Source organism: Diabrotica virgifera, chromosome 7 (genome assembly GCF_917563875.1).
Source record: "Diabrotica virgifera virgifera chromosome 7, PGI_DIABVI_V3a".
NCBI lineage: Eukaryota > Metazoa > Arthropoda > Insecta > Coleoptera > Chrysomelidae > Diabrotica > Diabrotica virgifera.
In genome coordinates, this window is record NC_065449.1 from 162759114 (window position 1) to 162780887 (window position 21774).

A 21774-nucleotide genomic window follows, 5' to 3' on the forward strand; every position below is an offset into this window, starting at 1 on the left:
CTCCGATAGGAGACGGACTTTAAGAAGAAGAAGAAGTTTCAGAATATGTATATTAAAAGTCTTTAAACACAAACAAATATTTAAATACATACAAACTTTTAACAATATTTTTAAAAGTTTATCCCTCTTATTGTTCCTTAAATTTCCATATACCTAGACAAAGGAATAATGAAGTAATTCATAAGAATAACATAATTTCATTTATAATTGTAATAACATTTAGTTTTCACGTTAACGAAAATAAACAGAATAATTCAATTTGGACGTTACGAATTGTCCATTACGAATTTGTATAGTTACGAACTGTCGCCGTTACGAACTGTCGCTGTTACGAACTGTCCGTTACCAGTTGTCCGGTTACGAACTGTCGCGTTACGAGATGTCATGGAACCGAAAATGCCATGTTCGCCCATACTAGTCATAAAACGCATAACATGATCAACTAAAACTTCTGTAATGTATCTGTGAACCGTAAGGAAGCCAGTTTGTATGGAGACTAACTGTGTGCGTGCTTACGAAGTAATTCCTGTCCAAGCCATAGTCGACCCACCGCCAAATGGGAGTCGCTCATCAATACAAAGCCGCAGCATATCTTTCTTCGGATCTTCTTCATACTCAACGACATCCGTGCAACCCACTGTTTACATTATTTCAATACTTGTGAGTCTGGTAAAATTGAATATTGCTCTCCGATGCGGCCGTTGTAATGGTGGGCCTGTAGCCATTTTTCTGCAAGAGAATCCAGAATCCAGAAAGATATATTCAGGATTCGACGATAAAGCCACATTTAAAAAGCCTCAATTTTCGTCTGCAGGTGGCGTCTGTGAGAGTCCACGACTCAACTTCGTACAACAGTATAGGAAAGATATAACATCGTAGTACCCTTATTTTTATGGGTATCAACAAATCACGACATTTGAATAATTTAGCCATTTTTTGAAATGCAGATCTTGCTTTCTCTATCCTACATTTCTATCACCGTGTCGTCTGCGTATTTATGTTATTGATACATTCTCCGTTAATTCGAGTTCCGACTTCAACATCATCCACTGTTTCTTGAAAGATTTCCTCAGAGTAGATGTTAAACAGCAGTGGTGATAGTATACATGCCTGACGGACCCCACGTTTGATTTTGATATAGATTATGTTTGATTCCAGTACAGATTGCTGATAATCCTTAAATCACAGGTGTTTATTCCAATATTGGTTAATATCTCTATCAGCTTGTCGTGCTTTACTGTACAGAACGCTTTATGGTAATCAATGAGACACATGCATAAATATAGCAATTTACGTCTCTGAATCGTTGAGATAGCACGTGTATACTAAATAGAGTCTCTCTTGTACCCACTGCATTCCGAAAACCAAACTGTGTACGGCTGATTTTTTCTTCGCACAGTCTATATATCCTTTGATGTATAATTTTAAGAAATAATTTTAAAATATGGCTCATTAAGCTGATGGTTCGGAAATCACTGCAGGATACGGATTTTGTTTTGTTTGGTAAAGCAATAAACGTCGACTTCAGCCATGTTCTTGGTATTACTCCGCTTAAATATACAGTGATGAGCGTGCTAATAACCGGCAAAATAGCGCAAAAGATGGAAAACGTATTAAGTTGTGAGATAAAAAGAAATAAAACTAGTCGAGCTGGAAGATTTAGCGATATTAACATATAAATTCACATTATATTGATTGTTTCAGGTCCATGTCACCAGCCCCCCCTTTTTCAATTTGAGGGCCAAAAAAAAGCTCATTCGTTTGTATTGCGTTAGTACTGGATTGTATCAACCTTCATTCGTTTGTACTGCCCCCACCCTTTTAAATCTGCCTGGAGGGGCTGGTGACATGCCATCCCCCCCTTTTTCGATTTGAGGGTCAAAAAAAATCTCATTCGTTTGTATTAATAATAATAATAATAATAATAGCTTTATTGCCCAACAGTTTCCCATTTATAGGACAAATACAGGAAAAAAATAACATAATTCATTAGTATAACATCTACAAAGTAATAGTAGAGACCTAATCTAAGTAAAGAGAAGCCATTTTTAACAAATCATTAAGTGAGCACGAAAAAATATCACAATGATTGCAAATACTATTATAATTCTTACACATGACAAAAAGAGGCGATTTAACTAATATATTTGTTCTTGCTCTTGGACACTTAAATAAAACGTTTGATCTAGATCTAACTCGAGGAACGTTGAAATTAATTTGTGCTAATAAATCACTACAGTCAATACTGTTATGTAATAATTTATACAAAAATGTTAATGAACTAATTTCTCTCCTTAATTCTAAACTAACCATGTCAACTCTACAACATAATGTATTATTATCACATCCACGGTTAGGATAGATTCCATCAATTTTAAATATCAGATATTTTATAAGTTTTCTCTGTACTTTTTCAATATCTTTTGTATAACAATTATATATAGGATACCAAACTAAACTGCAATATTCTAATTTTGGACGTACTAGAGAATAGTATAATAATTTTATTGGTGTTATGTTGGTGAAGTTTCTGCAATTCCTAATAATGAAACCGTACATTCTCATAGCTTCAGAAACTTTTTGTTCAATATGCAAATTGAAAGTTAACTTGCAGTCAAAAATGACACCTAAGTCTTTGAGGCTATTACATTTTTCCAAAACAGAGTTCTGAATTATATAGTTAAAGTTAATTGTCGTCAATTTCCTGCAAAAACTCACTACTTTACATTTTGCAGAATTTAATAGTAGTTTGTTATTAGTACACCATGTATCAATAGCAGTTAAGTTACGCTGAAGTTCTAAACAATCGCCAATAGTGTCGATCTTACAGAAAATTTTCAAGTCGTCCGCAAAACACAATTTTTTACAGTTAATTTCTTGAAACAAATCATTAATATAAAGTAAAAATAATAACGGTCCTAGATTGGAGCCTTGCGGAACACCAGACTTAGACAGAATTAAATCTGACTTAAAACCATTATAGAATACATACTGTCTCCTTCCTATTAAATAACTACCAAAGAATTTAATTAAATTAACAGAAAATCCTAAATTTGATAACTTGGATAATAAATACGGATGAACCACCTTATCAAATGCCTTCGAGAAATCTGTATATACGACATCAATTTGTCCTTGTTCATCTAATACTTCAGAAATAAATTGTGTCATCACTACCAGGTTTGTGACAGTAGATCGTTTATCTATGAATCCGTGTTGAAAAGGTGCAATATAGCCGCGAACACACGGATATATACGATTATACAGAACAATCTCGAAAATCCTTGAGAAGTTACACAACAGAGAGACAGGTCTGTAATTAGATATATCAGATTTAACTCCATTTTTAAATATAGGACATACTTTTGACTCTTTCCATATTTCAGGATATTTTCCAGTTTCCAAAGACAAGTTAAACAGTTTTTGAAGCGGTTTGACAAATATTCGTGTACAATCTTTAACTAGAAATGCTGGAATCTTATCTGGACCAGTCGTCATTTTATTTTTTAATCTTTTAAAAGCTTCCAGAATTTCATTTTCTTCAAATTTCAAAAAATTAATGGTTGGTAAATTAAAACCCTGAACGCTGATGTCCTCTGGTTCATTATTGTCAGTAGATACATATACTTTTTCAAAAAATGTTTTAAAAGCGTTGACAATATCCTGGGGATTATCAAAAGTATTTCCCTCATAGCACATTTCACCTGGAATTCGCGATGACTTAGTTTTAGTATGTACATAAGACCAAAATGATTTTGTTTCAATGGTAATACTGTCTTGAATGTTTTCAATGTAATTGTTATATGCAGTTTTAATTTGCTGTTTAATAACTTTGCGCAATCTTTTAAATTCTATGTGATATATTTCGTTTCCTGTTTTTCTATACTTTTGACGGTTTTTGGCTTTGAGTTTAATATTTTTAATAATATCTGAGTGATACCAATTTGGATACTTATGTTTATAATTTTTGTATACCGGAACATATCTATCAACTATTGTATACAATATATTATAAAATTGCTTTAATGCTATATTTACATCATCGTAATTATCTAAAAAGTCCCAATTAGTTTGTAATAGTTCAGAATACAGAGAAGTGAAATTTGCTTTCCGAAAATTATACATTTTCGAATTAGAATTTGGTAAAAACCTAATTTCCTTTTTTCCCAAATTATTAATCTTTATCATAAGTGCAGGATGATGACCATCTTCTTTAACCAGTGAAGAATTATCATGAATAATATCACATTTCTCTGATGACATTACTAAATCCAACAAACGACCTAAGTTATTAGGCACATCATTGTATTGAACTAAATTAAATAAACTTAAAAAATCTAATACAGTTGATGTTTTTTTTATCTAATCTGCTTTGATCTACAAACTTGGGTACATTGAAGTCACCTAATATAACAATGGTTTCATTAAATATATCCAGTTGTTCTAAACATTCAAAAAAGTATTCGAAGTCTTCAGAACTTAACTTATCAATAATATAAAGAACTAAAACATAAAATTTTCTATAACCAACACAACATTTTACAGCTAACATATCGATTAGGGGAAACTGTAGATCGTATGTGGATACATCGATAACAGACGATTTAATCTCCGTCTTCAGCGCTAATAAGACGCCTCCCCCAGTGGTTTTATCTACAACATCAAATTTTCGATCCTTTCTATACACATCGTATTGATCAGGAAACAACTCTAGACTGGACACATCCTTGTTCAACCAGGTCTCACTTAAAGCAATAATGTCATATTCACCCTCACTTACACTAGTATAAAACTCTGAAACTTTAGAGTTAAGACCACGTACATTCTGGTAATAACATATAAGTTCACATCCTACAACACTGTCGGGCTCTATTGGTTTAAAGGCACTACCTTGGGTATACCATTCATATACTTGATTTTGAAAGATCCATTTCCACTCGCATTCATGTTGTTTAGTTCAACCTTTACATTGTTGTAATAATTAATTTGATTTCTAGTTCGATCAAATGACATTGACACATTTTTGTAGTTCCCATTTCTTAGAAATTTAGCTTGCCGTATTAAAGCAAATACATCATTTTCATCATCTAATATGACCTTAATTGGTCGAATTCGCCCTTGGTTAACTTGCCCAAGTCTGAAGAGCTTAATGTTGGCAGTATTCACATTAGGACTTACGCTTGAGATTATTTTTTGAACTTCAGACTTATCGCTAATCTTACGATGATCCTCAGATAGTTGTTGATCCTGTTCCGGCACACCAAAGAAAATAACATTTCGTTTTCTTTTATTTCGTTCGTTGACTTCTTGTATTATTTCTTCCATTTCTAGTGGGTTCGAAGAAGATTTCAAAATCTGGTTATCATTTTTTATTGCGTTTGCATTTGTATTGCGTTAGTACTGGATTGTATCACCCTTCATTCGTTTGTACTGCCCCCACCCTTTTAAATCTGCCTGGAGGGGCTGGTGACATGCCATCCCCCCCTTTTTCGATCTGAAGGTCCGGGATGGGTATGTTCGTTTGTACTGCGTTAGTATCGGATTGTATCGTCCTTATTTTGTTTGTACTGCCCTCACCCGTCTAGATTGGCCTGGGGGGGCCAGTGACATGCTACCCTCTACTCTGCACTTTTTCCCTTCTGAATGTCGAAAATAGGCTATTTCGTTTGTACTGCGTTAGTACTGGATTGTATCACCCTTCATTCTTTTGTACTGCCTCCACCCTTTTAAATCTGCCTGGAGGGGCTGGTGACATGCCATCCCCCCTTTTTCGATATGGGGGTCCGGGATGGGTATGTTCGTTTGTACTACGTTAGTATCGGATTGTATCGCCCTTATTTTGTTTGTACCGCCCCCACCCGTCTAGAATGGCCTGGGGGAGCCAGTGACATGCTACCCTTCTACATTTAAAACAGGGGAGGATTAATGCTAGGAGTAAGGACACAAAATTAGCCAGAACTATTATAGTAACACCGCGGGTGTTAAATTGGGTAAATTCGTCAAAAATGTATTATATTTTGAAACGGAAAAACAGGCTTGCAAGCCACTCTCCATGGGGAATGGAAAGTTACACCCTCAGATGGATCTCGGAGTAGTTCTACGCTACCGATTTGAAAAATGGTACATGTATTTGTTGGAGATATTTTGAACACCATTTTCGATCAGAAATCAGAGGAGCGACCTTGCCTTTTCCTGCTAGGAAGAAATTTATCCATCCCCTCAATAAATTTTACAGTTTTACACGCTATCGATATGAAAATCAAAGATCTCATGCGGCGCATTCCGAAATGCACTCTTCGTTGTACAATTTCAGCCTCTCTGGATAACTGATTAACTGAAACATACATTCGGCAGAATTCATTGGAATCGAAAATTATTAAAAGTATTTGGAACATTAAATGAAAAATTCCCACAATCAATGTCTTTACCATCTAATGCGAGAGACCAGATAACAATAATTGCCGTTGCTATGTTATGGTAATTTGTTTTCTAGAAATGTTTGTATTGTTCATTTGTGACTGCAATAAGATTCAGAATTTCCGTATTCCATTTGCAAAATAAATATAGTGTCAAAAACTTGCTTATACATTTGACGCACTGTCCGTCAACGTGTTAATTGACTCTACAGATTCAGTGCCAAAACGAGACATTTTTATAGAAAAATATTTGCAAATATATGAAATGCCAAACTGACCTATTAAATAAACAATGACAGTGCAATTTTCGATTTTTTTACTATGGAATTATCGCTGTATAGACCAGGGCGGATCTGTTTTGAAGTGGATGTGAGTGGTGGCATTCCGATTTTTGCAGATAAAATTAGGTGACAACTTCAGTAATTATAATTGGCTTATGCTCCTTCTCAAATATGTCCGGCACATTAATAAAAACATTCAAATATTTAAAAATTTCGAAGAACATCGATTTTTTTCAACTTCAATCGTTTTTAAAACGGTTCATTTTGGAAAAAAGTCGTAGGGAAATAAAATAAAGATAATTGAATTTTTTATGATATACGACTATTAAATACACTTAATTTTGCATAATAATTTTGCAATCTAAATTTTTTTAAAAAAGTTAAAATTTTTTATAAACTTTCTGAACAAAAAGTAGACCATTATTTAGAAGTTTGCTAATTTTTTTACATATAAAGATACGCCCTACCTATCTAATGCACTTTACAGAATTTAAGTTGGTTTATTTAATCGGCCTCAGCAATGTTTTAAAGTTATACACAATTTTTTGGCTTATAAACAAATACAGTGAGAACGTTTGAGTTAATAAATACGAATAAATTCATTTTTCTGTTATTTATGAAATAAACATTTTTTTCTGTTTTAGGACAACAGTAAAATGTATCTCGAATTAACTAAATTAAATACTTTCTTCTATTTGTCTCAATTAATTAAAAAAGAATTTGGGTACCCTATAAAATATTTATGTAATAAATAGAGAATTGAATAATCTTTCAAATAAGCTAGCACACGACCCACATTTTCCTTTAAAAAAATCATCGATTACGTCATCACACCCAGATGGATGACGTTAGTAGTATGATAGATATCCCAAAAATTATAATTTAAATATAAAAATCGACCTGTTTAGGGATTTATCTCCAGAGTTGCCCATTCTCGAGAAAATAAATTTATTCCAACTCAAACGTCCTCACTATATTTGTTTATAAGAAGAAAAATTGTTTATATCCTTAAAACAGTGCTGAGGCCGCTTAAATAATCCGATTTTGATTTTGTAAAGTGTATTGGATTGGTAAAGTACCTCTCGATATGTAAAAAAAATTAGCCAACTTCTAACAGGTCTACTTTTTGTTCAGAAAGTTTTTAAAAAATTTGAACTTTTTCTAAAAAAATTTAGATTGCAAAATTATTATGCAAAATGTATTATGTCGATTTTAATAAAATTTGGTGGACGGATTGGGTATGTTGCAAGAATTTTCTAAGTAAAATAGGAAGGTTCTAAGTGCAACCATAGTGGTTGCAAAACATTGAATAAAAAGAGGCTTATTTTGTATTTATTGCTATTTTGCAGAAAGGATAATCATTTAAGATATTTTATACCAGTCGTGTCGTATATCATACAAAATTCAATTATCTTTATTTTATTTCCCTATGACTTTGTTCCAAAATGAATCGTTTTAAGTTACAAGCAATGAAAGTTAAAAAAATTGATGTTTTTCGAAATTTTTAAATATTAAAATTTTTTTAATAATGTTCCAAACATATTTGAGAAGGAGCATAAGTCAATTATAATTACTGAAGTTGTCACCTAATTTTATCTGCAAAAATCGGAATGCCACCTCTCACATCCACCTCAAAACAGATCCGCCCTGGTCTATACAGCGATAATTCCATAGTAGAAATCGAAAATTGCAATGTCATTGTTTATTTAATAGTTCAGTTTGGCATTTAATATACTTGCAAATATTTTTCTATAAAAATGTCTCGTTTTGGCACTGAATCTGTAGAGTCAATTAACACGTTGACGGACAGCGCGTCAAATGTATAAGCAAGTTTTTGACACTATATTTATTTTACAAATGAAATACGGAAATTCTGAATCTTATTGCAGTCATAAACGAACAATACAAACCTTTCTAGAAAACAAATTACCATAACATAGCAGCGGCAATTATTGTTATCTGGTCTCTGACATTAGATGGTGAGAAAGATATTGATTGTGGGAATTTTTCATTTAATGTTCCAAATACTTTTAATAATTTTCGATTCCAATGAATTCTGCCGTATATATGTTTCAGTTAATTAGTTATCCAGAGAGGTTGAAATTGTACAACGAAGAGTGCATTTCGGAATGCGCCGCATAAGATCTTTGATTTTCATATCGATAGCGTCTGAAACTGTAAAATTTATTGAGGGGATGGATAAATTTCTTCCTAGTAGGAAAAGAAAAGGTCGCTGCTCTGATTTCTGATTGAAAATGGTGTTCAAAATATCTCCAACAAATACATGTACTATTTTTCAAATCGCTACTACTCCGAGATCCATCTGAGGGGGTAAATTTCCATTCCCCATGGAGAGTGGAGAGTGGCTTGCAAGCCTGTTTTTCAGTTTCAAAATTTAATTCGATTTATTTTTGACGAATTTACCAAATTTTACACAGCGGTGTTACTATGTGCAAGGTTTGGCTGATTTTGTGTCCTTACTCCTAGCACTAATCCTTCTCTGTTTTAAATGTAGAAGGGTAGGGGTAGTACAAACAAAATAAGGGCGGTACAATCCAGTACTAACGCAGTACAAACGAAATAGCCTATTTTTGACATTCAGATGGCAAAGAATGCATAGTAGAGGGGTAGCATGTCACTGGCCCCACAGGCCAATCTAGACGGGTGGGGGCGGTACAAACAAAATAAGGGCGATACAATCCGATACTAACGTAGTACAAACGAACATACCCATCCCGGACCCCCATATCGAAAAAGGGGGTGGCATGTCACCAGCCCCTCCAGGCAGATTTAAAAGGGTGGAGGCAGTACACACGAATGAAGGGTGATACAATCCAGTACTAACGCAGTACAAACGAAATAGCCTATTTTCGACATTCAGAAGGCAAAAAGTGCAGAGTAGAGGGTAGCATGTCATTGGCCCCCCCAGGCCAATCTAGACGGGTGGGGGCAGTACAAACAAAATAAGGGCGATACAATCCGATACTAACGCAGTACAAACGAACATACCCATCCCGGACCCCCAGATCGAAAAAGGGGGGGATGGCACGTCACCAGCCCCTCCAGGCAGATTTAAAAGGGTGGGGGCAGTACAAACGAATGAAGGGTGGTACAATCCAGTACTAACGCAATACAAACGAATGAGCTTTTTTTTTACCCTCAAATCGAAAAAGGGGGGGATGGCATGTCACCAGCCCCTCCAGGCAGATTTAAAAGGGTGGGGGCAGTACAAACGAATGAAGGGTGATACAATCCAGTACTAACGCAATACAAACGAATGAGCTTTTTTTTGACCCTCAAATCGAAAAAGGGGGGGCTGGTGACATGGACCTGATTGTTTCCCACCTTTACACGTATCAGAGGAGTATGTCACCTAAAACTGTCACTGTGGCAGTAGCATTTCTCAAACTCGTCCGATAAGTCTAAAGGTGGGAAACAATCAATGTAATGTGATTTTTTAGGTTAATATAGCTAAATTTCCCAGCTCGACTAGTTGCATGTCTTTTTATCTCACAAATTAATACGTTTTTCATCTTTTGTGCTATTTTGCCGGTTATTAGCGCGTTCATCACTATATATATATAAATCGGTTTTAAAACGTCTTGCGACGTTGTCCGATGCCTAATTTCCATGACACTCTATCATCCCATTGGCCCTCTCTAAGATCTCTTGCGCTCATCGCCTTCGTTACTCCCTCTCTCCAAGATTTCTTGGGTCTTCCTCTCTTTCTGCGGTTTGGTGGTACCCATTGCATAATTATTTTAGGGAGTCTTGAGTTATCCATCCTCTGGACGTGTCCGTACCATATCAGCTGTTTTCTTTCTATGTCTGTTGTTAGAGAGCCGTCAACCCCCATTCGCTGTCTTATCTCATCATTACGTATTCTCTCTCTGCGTGACACTCCTACTGATCTTCTAAAAGCGTCCATTTCTACTGCCTTCAGTTTTCTTCTGTTGTTTTCGGTTATCCGCCAAGTTTCTGCTCCGTACAATAGACTGCTTTTAATAAGAGATTCGTAGATATTGTGTTTTCTTCTTTTTCCTATTTCATGATCCCACAGTACGCTGTTTAGACAACCTATTGTTTTTCTGGATTGTGTTATTCTTCTCTTTATTTCTTCATCATCTTTCCCCGTTGTGTCAAAAACGATTCCTAGATATGTGTAATGGTCGCAGGGCATGATGATTTCATTATTTTCTAATGTGATGTTCGATAGTTCGGTACCTATTGGCAGGTATTTTGTTTTTTCTGTATTAATTTCTAGTCCCCACTTTCTATATTCTTCTTGTAATTTCCTTGCCATGTACTCTAAATCATCTTTATCGTTTGCTATAACAACCTGGTCATCAGCAAACTGCAATGTATATAAGCAAATCTCTCCAAGGTCTACGCCCATGCCTCTGCATTTTCGTTTCCACTCTTTCAATGCTTTTGCAACATATATTTTAAATAAGGTCGGTGATACACAGCACCCATGACGTAGACCTTTATTAACCAGGAAGCTTTGCGATAATCTGTTTCCAGTTTTTATTTGTGATGTTGACCCTTCATACAAATTTCTTAAGGCTTTTATTAAGGTGACACTAATATTCGTCTGTCGTAACACGTTTCAGAGTTTGTTTACAGGAACTATATATCAATCAATATTTTGGTTAGGCGTTGAGTACGTCGGTGTTAAATAGTTTTATGAATCCATCACGTATAATAGGGAACTTGCATAAAATTTTAAATTCGAAAAAAATGTTATAAATCACAACAGAACATAATTTAAAACATGTATCAAAGATAAAAAAGTTTTGTTTCTCTTTAGTTTGGCCCCTAAAGACGATTAAAAATTCAACTTATACCAGCCAGCCCAAAAAACGTCGTGACGTCACGGGGTTATATGTTTACATTCGTAAACTAAATTGTATATAATTTTAAATTAGACATTATAAACGTCAGTAGAAAATACAGTTATGTGACGTTACAAATGTTTTTGATCGTTTGAACTATTCATAAAAAACTTGTATTTTTACAAAATGGTTTTATTTGTCATAGTAAACCTTCTTTCCTTTCCTTTAAAAACTGTATCAAACTCCAATCTCAACAAACTGGTATATTATGTATATTATTACAATGACATACGATAAATGTCATTAGAATATAAATAATTTTCCTTTATTACGCGACGACGAGCTGGCCAAATACCCAAATAGGTGGAGGCCAATAAACTAAAGAAGAAGAAGAAGAATATAATTAAATATAACCATAAACGGAACCATGTAGTTAAACTCTGTGACGTCACGGGTCGTTTTAAGATACAGAAGAGTTAATTTGTACTTCTAAGTTATTATGAGTTTTTGAAGCGTGCAATTTTGGAAATCTCATTTTTATACAAAACTGAACATTATTATGTACTAAAAAAAATGTGCAAGTTCCCTATTGTTTGAATTAGAGCATATACTTACTTGACTATTGACATTACTCCTGGCGAGTCCGTTATAATGAACGAGAGTAAACATGTCTGGAGTCGACGATTCTTCTTTGGGAAAGAATTCATCCATGAAAGCGTTTAATAAAATTATACCTAGATTTTCGTTATCTAATTTTTTCTTCATTATATTGACGCTAAAAATATAATTTAATATAATAATAAAATATATAGTCATAATAAAATAAAAAAAATAAAATAATGAAAAAAATAATAAAATATATTAATATACTCGTCGCAAAAAATATCGCATAACGATAGCTTAGTGTGACTATTTCACTCATCTTAAAATTTTCACATAATCTGACCAATCACAAACCAAAGACAGCTTGTGTTATCGCGAAAACACCAACTGTCTTTCAATTCTGATTGGTCTATCAGCTTCGTGTTTTCAACGATGTAACCATGGATACCGATCGCAAAGCAAAGTTTGACGTTTGCCAAAAAAATTATTGTAGCTGTATACGTCAAAATGAGTCGTTTCGGTGGTACTTCAAACGAAGTTATAAACCAAAACATTGAAGAAAATATACCGAGTAACACAAGAAAATCTAAATCTTATATATGGAGACAATTTATGATGTTCTGTGTGGATCGCAACTACAAATTAGATGCAGAAAATAACAACGAAAGACTAGCATTCATTCTAAAAGACTGGGCCTTCAATTATTTATTGTTATAGGTAAAAAATAATTATAACAAATTATTTATAGTTATAATAAATATTTCATGATTATGACTAATTGTGAATTATTCAAAAAATGGGTAGATTTGGGTTACGATCAATGTATTATTATTAAATTCCTTCCTCTCACTCTACTGAATTTTTGACCTATCACTTTGTTCGTGAAATAGTCTAATAAAATACCACTCGTGATTTAATTTATCTTATAAGTCTGTCTTTTATTTCTAAACTCAACTGAGTTGCTTAAAGAAAACACCACTCGTCCTACGGACTCGTGGTGTTTTCAAGCAACTCAGTTTCGTTTAGAAGTAAATCGACAGACTTATCGCGAAAATTGAATCACTAGTGGTATTACTATTGAAAACATCGTATCTCATTTCAGAGAAAATTTTGCAGGAGAGACTTTAAACTTAATTTCTGCATACTATAACTTAAAACAAAAAAAATATCTTTACATATTTTTGACTCTGAGTATGTTCAGATCATTACACATACATTTTTTATACAGTGCTAGTCAAAAGTCCGTACCCCCCCTCGTATCTTTTGAACGGTTATACTTATAATAGTGGAATTTGGAGGGAGGAAATAAACGGATATAGGCTTCTTAACTAGTCATAACAGGTGACGTAATAGTGACAGATGACGTTACAGCGCCACTATGACAGATAATTTTAAATGGGACCTTATGACAAGTGATACCTCGTTTGAAAGGTATTGAAAATACCTATCCAGTCACACTAATTTTTTTGGGTTTAAGTTGATTTTGATTTTGGCGAATAAATTAAATAAATATAACATTGTAGTTTCGTATTTAACTAATAAAAATTCAAATGTCCGCCTATGGTTTTTTTGTCAAAAAAGTTGACGCTTTTCAGTTCTCTAGTAGTTTTTACGTCAACGTCAACCTTTTTGACAAGTAATCATAGGCGGAGGTTTGAATTTTTATTAATTAAATGCGAAACTACAATTTTATATTATTTCATTTATTCATCAAAATGAGCTTAAACTCAAACAAAATTAGTATGACTGAATAGGTATTTTCAATACCTTTCAAACGAGGTATCACTTGCCATAAGGTCCCATTTAAAATTATCTGTCATAGTGGCGCTGTAACGTCATCTGTCACTATTACGTCACCTGTCATGATTGGTTAAGAAGCCTACATCCGTTTATTTCCTCCCTCCTAATTTCACTATTATAAGTATAACCGTTCAAAAGATACGAGGGGGGGGTACGGACTTTTGACTAGCACTGTATATATTTTGGGTTAGAGTATGCAGAAATTCAGTTTAAAGTCGCCCATGTAAAATTTTCTGTAAAATGAGATACGAGATTTTCACACTAAGCCATCGAACTTAAATGTATTAAGTCTATAAATAGAAGTTTTGATTGGTACCTCCTAAATTTTTTTGGAAATGCCAGAAAATGAAACGTAGTAACAGTGGCTGATTCCAGTAAAATGAAAAATGAAAGACTAACAGGACAAAAACTGAAAATAACAATTATTCAACACGAAATTGAATATTGAAGTATCTGATATTAGCACCTCTGGCTTTAATGAGGTCCCTCATTCTCAGTGGAGGGCTTCTTATCAGATACTGTATGTATGTACTCCAAATCCAAATTTTCCCATTCTTCCGTTAAGGCATTTCCCAGTTCATCAAGGTTCTCTGGAGCGACGATACGGGCTTTTATGCATCTTTCTGGGCAGTCCCAAACATGCTCAATTGGATTTAGGTCTGCGCTGACTGCTGGCCAATCGAGAACTTAAATACCAACCTCTTGAAGATATTGCTTTGTTATTCTGGCAATGTGCGGGCGAGAACTGTCTTGCTTGTCTTGCATAAGAACGAATGATCTCCAATAATTGGAACAAAAGGCAAGACATTTTCTCCAAGAACCTCTCTTATATACCGATCAGCTGTGAGGGACCCCCTACGAAACACCGTTAATTCTGTGTGACGTGCAAAGCATATGCCTCATATCATAATACGAAACACTGTTAATTCTGTGCGACGTGAAAAGCAGATGCCTCATATCATAATCGAGCCACCTCCAAAATTTCTGGGTGCTCTTCTGAGCATCCTCTGAGCTGAGCAAATCGCTCACCGCGTCCGTAAACTGGAATACCAAAATCTATCGGATCCAACATGCGCAAATCTGGACTCATCGGTAAAAAGAATATTAGCCCAGTCGTTAATATCGTAATGCACATGTTCTTTTACGAACTTCAAACGTGGCATACGGTGTGCCCTCGTTAACAGTGGAGCAGTAGCAGGCATTCTGGCTCTGATTCCAAATTCCCTTAATCTGTTTTGCCTAGCTGTAACATAACATGTCCGCAAAGTCTGTAGGCGTAAGTAACGGTCGTCTGCAGGACTGGTGCAGCTGAGACGTCTTGGAACTGGTTGTCTTGTGTAACCTCCAGTTTCTCTATACTATAAATTACTCATTTTTTTTGTAAGAAAGAACCTCCTCATTGAAAAATCAAACAGACATGTGCACAAATAAAATTCTCGAACAAAAATGTCCAAAATAAATATTCTTACTTATAAACATTTTTACATTCTTTTTCGGCCAAAACATGTTTCCATCTTTAAATTTTATGGGTTTGTAGGCACCTAAGGGTGCGTTCACTACGGAGACCATAGGATGGTATCCTAACCTAAAACATGGTATCATACTCTTCATATTCGTGAATTCTCGCATTTAAAATAATGCATTTATTTTACCTGGCGATCGAAACTATATTATCGATCGCTATGTAAAATAAATGCATTATTTTAAATGCGAGAATTCACGAATATATGAAGAGTACGATACCATGCTCTAGGCTAGGATACCATCCTATGGTCTCCGTAGTGAACGCACCCTTAAGGAGACCATAGCCGAGTATTATAACATTCTGCTAAAAATAAAAAAAAAATTTAAACTTTTTTTTCTGTTTTAAAAATTATGCGATACTTTTTGTGATCACTGTATAATAATAAAATATACAGGGTGTTTCTAAATAAGTATGAAAAACTTTAAGGAGTAATTCTACATAAAAATATAATGACAGTTTGCTCTATAAACATATGTACGCAAATGCTTCGTTTCCGAGATACGGGGTGTTCAAAATTTTTTTCAAGCTGCCAATTTATTTATTACTCTAACACCGGTTGAGCTATGAATATGAAATTTGGTAAGTTTTAAAAGGTATTTATTGCTCATTTTTTGACATACAAATAAGAATTTTGTATTCATCAGTGGCGCGCCTACGGGCAATGGTCTGAATTTTTTAAAGAAAAAAATAGTATGCCACTGAGATATTTCGAATTAAAAATTATTTTTAAATTCCACGGTTAATTTATAATATCTGGAGAAACAAAAATATGAGGCTGGAAGGGAAAGTACGCATATACAAATCATGTGTAAGGCCGATCATGACGTACGCGATAGAAACAAGATGTGACAGCAGAAACCAAGAGGATACTGAGAACATCAGAAATGAGAACGCTGAGGTCAATAACTGGGAAAACACTGAGAGACAGAATACCGAACGACAGAATAAGAGATAAATAAGCCAAATCCGCCCTAGAAATAGGCGAAGAACTTCCCATGAACTTACTACCCATTTCGGATATTGATATTATTAGTAGACGACACCAAAAAGAAAATTGGCAAAGGTATTATCGAAACACGAGAACTGGTAGTAATTACAAACAAATGCGACCTGAAATTCCCATTAAAAGATGGTTTCATTCTGTATCAAATCGCCATTTCATAAGAGTTATAAATAGATTGAGATGTAATCATGCTCTTACCCCCCTTCATATGTACAGTTTGGGTCTCACAGAGTCACCTAACTGTGAGTGTGGAAAAGAAGGTAATCTACTACATATTCTCCTCGAATGTTCACATCAATCAGTAAATATAAACAAATTTTATGATAATCTTAATATATTAAAAATTTCACTTCCCGTGTACCTGAACAATTTGATATTTTCTGAAGATATTAATATATTAAAAACAATTTACGAACATATCAAAAACTGTAAATATAGATTGTAGCAATAAAATTTACCCTGTATTTAAGAAATTTTGTTAAAACAAGGCAGGCGTGTTTGTTAAAACAAAACAAACATGTTTGTTTTGTTGTTATTTTGTTTTAAATCCTGTAGATTTAAGTAATTATTGTATATTATAATTGAAAAAAGAAAAGAACAAAAAAAAAGAGAAAAAGGAAAGAAAAAGAAAAAAGAAAAAAAAACAGAAAAAATAAAAAAGCAAAACAAAAAAAAACTAAGAAGATGTAAACCTCCGCGAGGATGAATCGGGTTTACGTCTTAGCGTAGTAAAAAAAAACAATTTATAAAAAATAACAATAAAAAAATTAATAAAAAAAACAAATTAACAATATAAAAAAAAATGCAAAAAAAATACAAAAAAAAAATAAAAATTTACAAAAAAAAAATGAACAACCAAAACAGAGTATTATTTAGATAATAATTGTAGATAATAATGTTAGTTTGTTATGTATTTAGAGTTAGAAATACAGAAAAAATTCCTCTGATTGAAAAATCAAATTTGTTTGTTTTTAAAATAACAAAATGTCTGGCTAATTGGCTCGGCCAAGGCCATCAAATTCACTCAAAAAAAAAAAAAGAATAAGAGATCTCTGTAACATACAAGATATAGTACGGTGGGGAAGACAGAGACGACGAGAGTGAAATCAGCATGTGACGAGAATGGACAGCGAGAGAATAGCCCGTATAGCCAACAGGCAAGAGACCAATAGGAAGGCCCTTTTAAAGGTGGCGAGATAGCTGGCAGTCAACATCACAGCTACGAATACAAGCTCAAAATCGGTAAGGAACAGGTCAAGAGGCCTATTATAAGAAGAAGAAGAATTTATAATAAAAAACCTCTCTTGCGTTATTTTCATTTGATGCACCGTTTTTATGCAAAAAAAATAAACGTCTTAGAGCGTATTCTTTATTTCATTAATACAGACATTATCAAGAATTATCTAATACAATAATACTAAACTAGAGCAATAACAGAAAACAACACTAATTAGATTTCAACTAGGCGCAAAGCTACAACAAATGTTCAAAATGACCGCCTTAACTGGTGGCAGAAGAATTTTATAATCATCATTGGCGCGCGTACGGGTAATGGTCTGAATTTTTTTAATGAAAATAATAGTACGCCACTGAGATATTTCAAATTAAAAATCATTTTTGAATTCCCCGTTTAATTTACGACAAGAAATATTTCTTGTCTTTTTTCATACGAGGCGCCATTTTTATACAAAAAAATTAATACATCTTTACGCTTACAAAGTATTCGAGGTAGTTTCCATACGCATAAAAACTTATTTCAAATTACTTTGTAACCGTTAAGTTAAGATGTTTTATTTTTTTTTGCATAAAAATGGAGTCTCATATGAAAAAAAGACAAGAAAGACTTTTTGTCGTAAATTGAACGAGGAATTCAAAAATGATTTTAATTTGAAATACCTCAATGGCGTACTATTATTTTCATTAAAAAAATTCAGACCATTACCCGTACGCGCGCCAATGATGAATATAAAATTCTTCTGTCACTGAACATTTGTTGTAGTTTTGAGCCTAGTTGAAATCTTATTTGTGTTATTTTCTATTATTGTTCTAGTTTAGTATTATTGTATTAGATTGTTCTTGATAATGTTTTAAAGACATGAAAAATACGCATACAAAAAGATATTTACTTTTTTACACAAAAACGGTGCACCATATGAAAATAAGACAAGAGAGATTTTCTATCATAGATTTTAAATATCTGAGTCACATACTTTAAATTTATTTTTTATTTTCTTTAAAAAAATTCAGACCATTACCCGTATGCGCGCCAATGATGAATACAAAACTTTTATTTGTAAGGCAAAAAAGGCACAATAACTACCTGTTAAAACCCACCAAATATCATTTTGATAGCTCAACCGGTCTTAGAGCGATAATTAAATTGGCAGTTTGAAAGAAAAATTTCAACACCCCGTATCTCGGAAACTAAGCATTTGCAGACATATTATGTTTATCGAGCAAACTGTTATTATTTTTTCATGTAGAATTACCTCTTAAAGTTTTTCATACTTATTTAGAAACAAAGTGTATAATAAAATTAATAATTAAATAATTTTATTAAAAAGGAACAATGATCAGACCGAGTGGTGATAAAATTGGAAAAACTTTTATGCGGAACTGTACACAAGAAACAAGAAAAATAATTCTAAAAAAATTCTGACTTACTTCTAGGCATAATACATTACAATGAAAACAAAGAAACTGTTTCAAAAAATAAAACAAGAAATCCGTAAAAAGTGACTTTCAAATGCGTAGACTTTTAAAAAAGTGACTTAAGGCGTAAAATATAAAGCAATAATCCATTTGAGTTCGAGGGGAAAAACTTTTAAACGATAAAACATGCAGAATTACTTTAGTATTTAGTTATTTACTACTTACTAAAAATTGAAGCCACTTACTATTCAAGTTCGCTTACAAGGTCTAAATTTTGAAGCACCTCCTGCAATTTGTCAGAACTAATAAAGTTATTTCCGTGAGGATCAAAACTTTTGAAAACTCGTCTGGCTTGTTCACTTTTGGTTTCCGGACTTACTAATTTCCTTTCATCACTGAAGAGCACTAAAGAAATAAAAATATGATTCAATTCGAAATTAAATGTCTTGGATGAAGTTTAACATAAGAATGTAAATAGATTTAAAAATTTTGGTGTATTTTTTCTTTTCCAATTCGTCATTATTTTTCTAGCCTTTGTTGTTACCATGTTTTCCGTCCTAATCCGAAGATGTTCAAGCCTTCTTTGAGCTTTTATTAATTTTTTATGTATGGCAGACTGCTAACCTAATGTCTTTACTCACAATCAGTTTACTATATTTAGGCAACCGGTTTAGGGTGTACAATTTGTCTTTACTTTTATCTTTATATAAAGTCGATTCAGATGTACAGGTGGTTCACCTTTTTTTCTTCAGTTTGTTGTCCAAAGTACCTGAAAAATTACTAGCTCACCAAAGTCCACTAAAGACCACTGTTTTCTCGTTCTTAAAGACTGAATCTACTCACATTCAGGAACTAGTTTCTTATTTATTTAGTTCGATACTACATTTGCGAGCAAAAAATCGACTCACTCGATGAATTGTAGAGTATGCTTAATAATTTCATGTTGTCTTTTTTGAATTAAAACAACTAATGCAAAAAATATTGTCTATTATAGAGCTTCCAAAAAATAACCGTATGCCAAACTCACAACGTGTTGTAAAATTTGCCTACTTCTGTATGGCATAGGGAATGCAGCAAACATTGTAACAGGCATGGTCTACGCAAACAAATTAAAAATATAATAAAAAAAAATACAAAAAAAATAAATATTTACAAAAAAATATTTACAACCAAAACAGTGTATTTATTTAGATAATAATTGTAATATGTTAGTTTGTTATGTACAGTCGGAAAAATTAAAGAATACCCATGAACAATCATATCAATCACTTATTTTGTATTTGCTATCTTTTTCTATAAATAACAAACGTTTGTTATAGAAAAAGACAGCAAATATAAAATAAGTGAAAGATAAAGTTTTTCAATCCTAATAGCAACATTAATAATATTGAAAAATATTAAAAATATTACTAAAAGATTTTTAAATTGAAAACTTATTGGTACATTTCCCTGGTGACACCTCCAAGGCTTCTACAATTTGCAAGCCAAATGGATGCTGCAGTGAAGACAAAAGGGAAGGAATTCTACACTATGCAATTCACAACCCCCGTCTGCATCTTCGTAAAGTTCCAACGGAAAAAGTGCACCTAGTTACTCCACGGAGTAATCCTACTATAAAATAAAAATGTATACCATTTTTATTCAGTTGCAATGCGAGGCCAAAAATGTCTTAATTTTTACTTAGATTAGAGAGCGCAACCAGCACTCTTACCGACGATTTCACCTCTTGTTAGAGGCTCTTCAGAGAATGCATAGGTTGCTTTTCTCTAATCCAGTAAATTTTTCGACATACAGTGTGGTGGAATAAATGTTGCCCCTCCCCTGTTAACTTGTTTATTTTAAGAATATAAGCAAAACGCTCGGATAGGTCGATTTTTAAACTAACCATAGTGTATTATAGCATCAACGTTTCGAACTTTACGCGATCCCTCTTCAGGTGACAGCCATAACTTTGATTTTTTTAAATGGGAAAGTACATCATGTGACACCTCATTTAAAAGCTCTTAAAATACTGAGTTCAAAAATGTATAATACTTTAATCCTGTTTGAGAGCGTAGGCGAAAAATTTCGGTCGAATCCTTTCTAAATGCAATCATTTTTTTCGAATCCTGAAAAAACCAATAAATATTTTTGAAAAATTTAAACACAGAATGAAATATTACAGTATTCTCGATGGTCCAAAGTCCCTGAGAACTCCTATAATGTTTATTTTAATAAGTCAAAGTGGTGGAAAAAGAAAAAATTTAGTGTGATTTTTAATTTCAAATATATTATTCAAAAGAAACTTTTTGTTTATTCTAAGGGACTGTCAGCCCTTGGTAATAATCTAATCTTTCATTCTGCGTTTAAATTTTTCAAAAATACTTATTAGTTTTCTCAGAATTCGAAAAAAATAAATTCGTTTAAAAAGAGTTCGACCGAAATTTTGGGCCTGCGATCTCAAAAAGATTTAAAGTATTATACATTTTTGAAATCATTATTTTGAAAGCTGTTAAATGAGGTGTCACATGATGTACTTTACCATTTAAAAAAATCAAAGTTATGCCTGTCACCTGAAGAGGTATCGCGTAAAGTTCGAAACGTTGATGCTATAATATACTATGGTTAGTTTAAAAATCGACCTGTCCGAGCGTTTTGCTTATTTTCTTAAAATAAACAA

The 21774-nt window shown here is 33.3% G+C and overlaps 1 protein-coding gene across 1 annotated transcript in view; it reads right to left on the reverse strand.

Annotated features, from left to right (window-relative positions):
• LOC114335422 (ubiquitin carboxyl-terminal hydrolase MINDY-3 homolog) overlaps nt 1-21774 on the reverse strand; it is a 70240-nt gene that overhangs the window by 16772 nt on the left and 31694 nt on the right. Inside the window, exons 6-7 of the mRNA XM_028285662.2 lie at nt 19361-19520; nt 12148-12307 (exon numbers count right to left, since the gene is read on the reverse strand). Coding sequence (XP_028141463.1) covers nt 12148-12307; nt 19361-19520 — 320 coding nt within the window. The remainder of the gene's footprint in view (nt 1-12147; nt 12308-19360; nt 19521-21774) is intronic.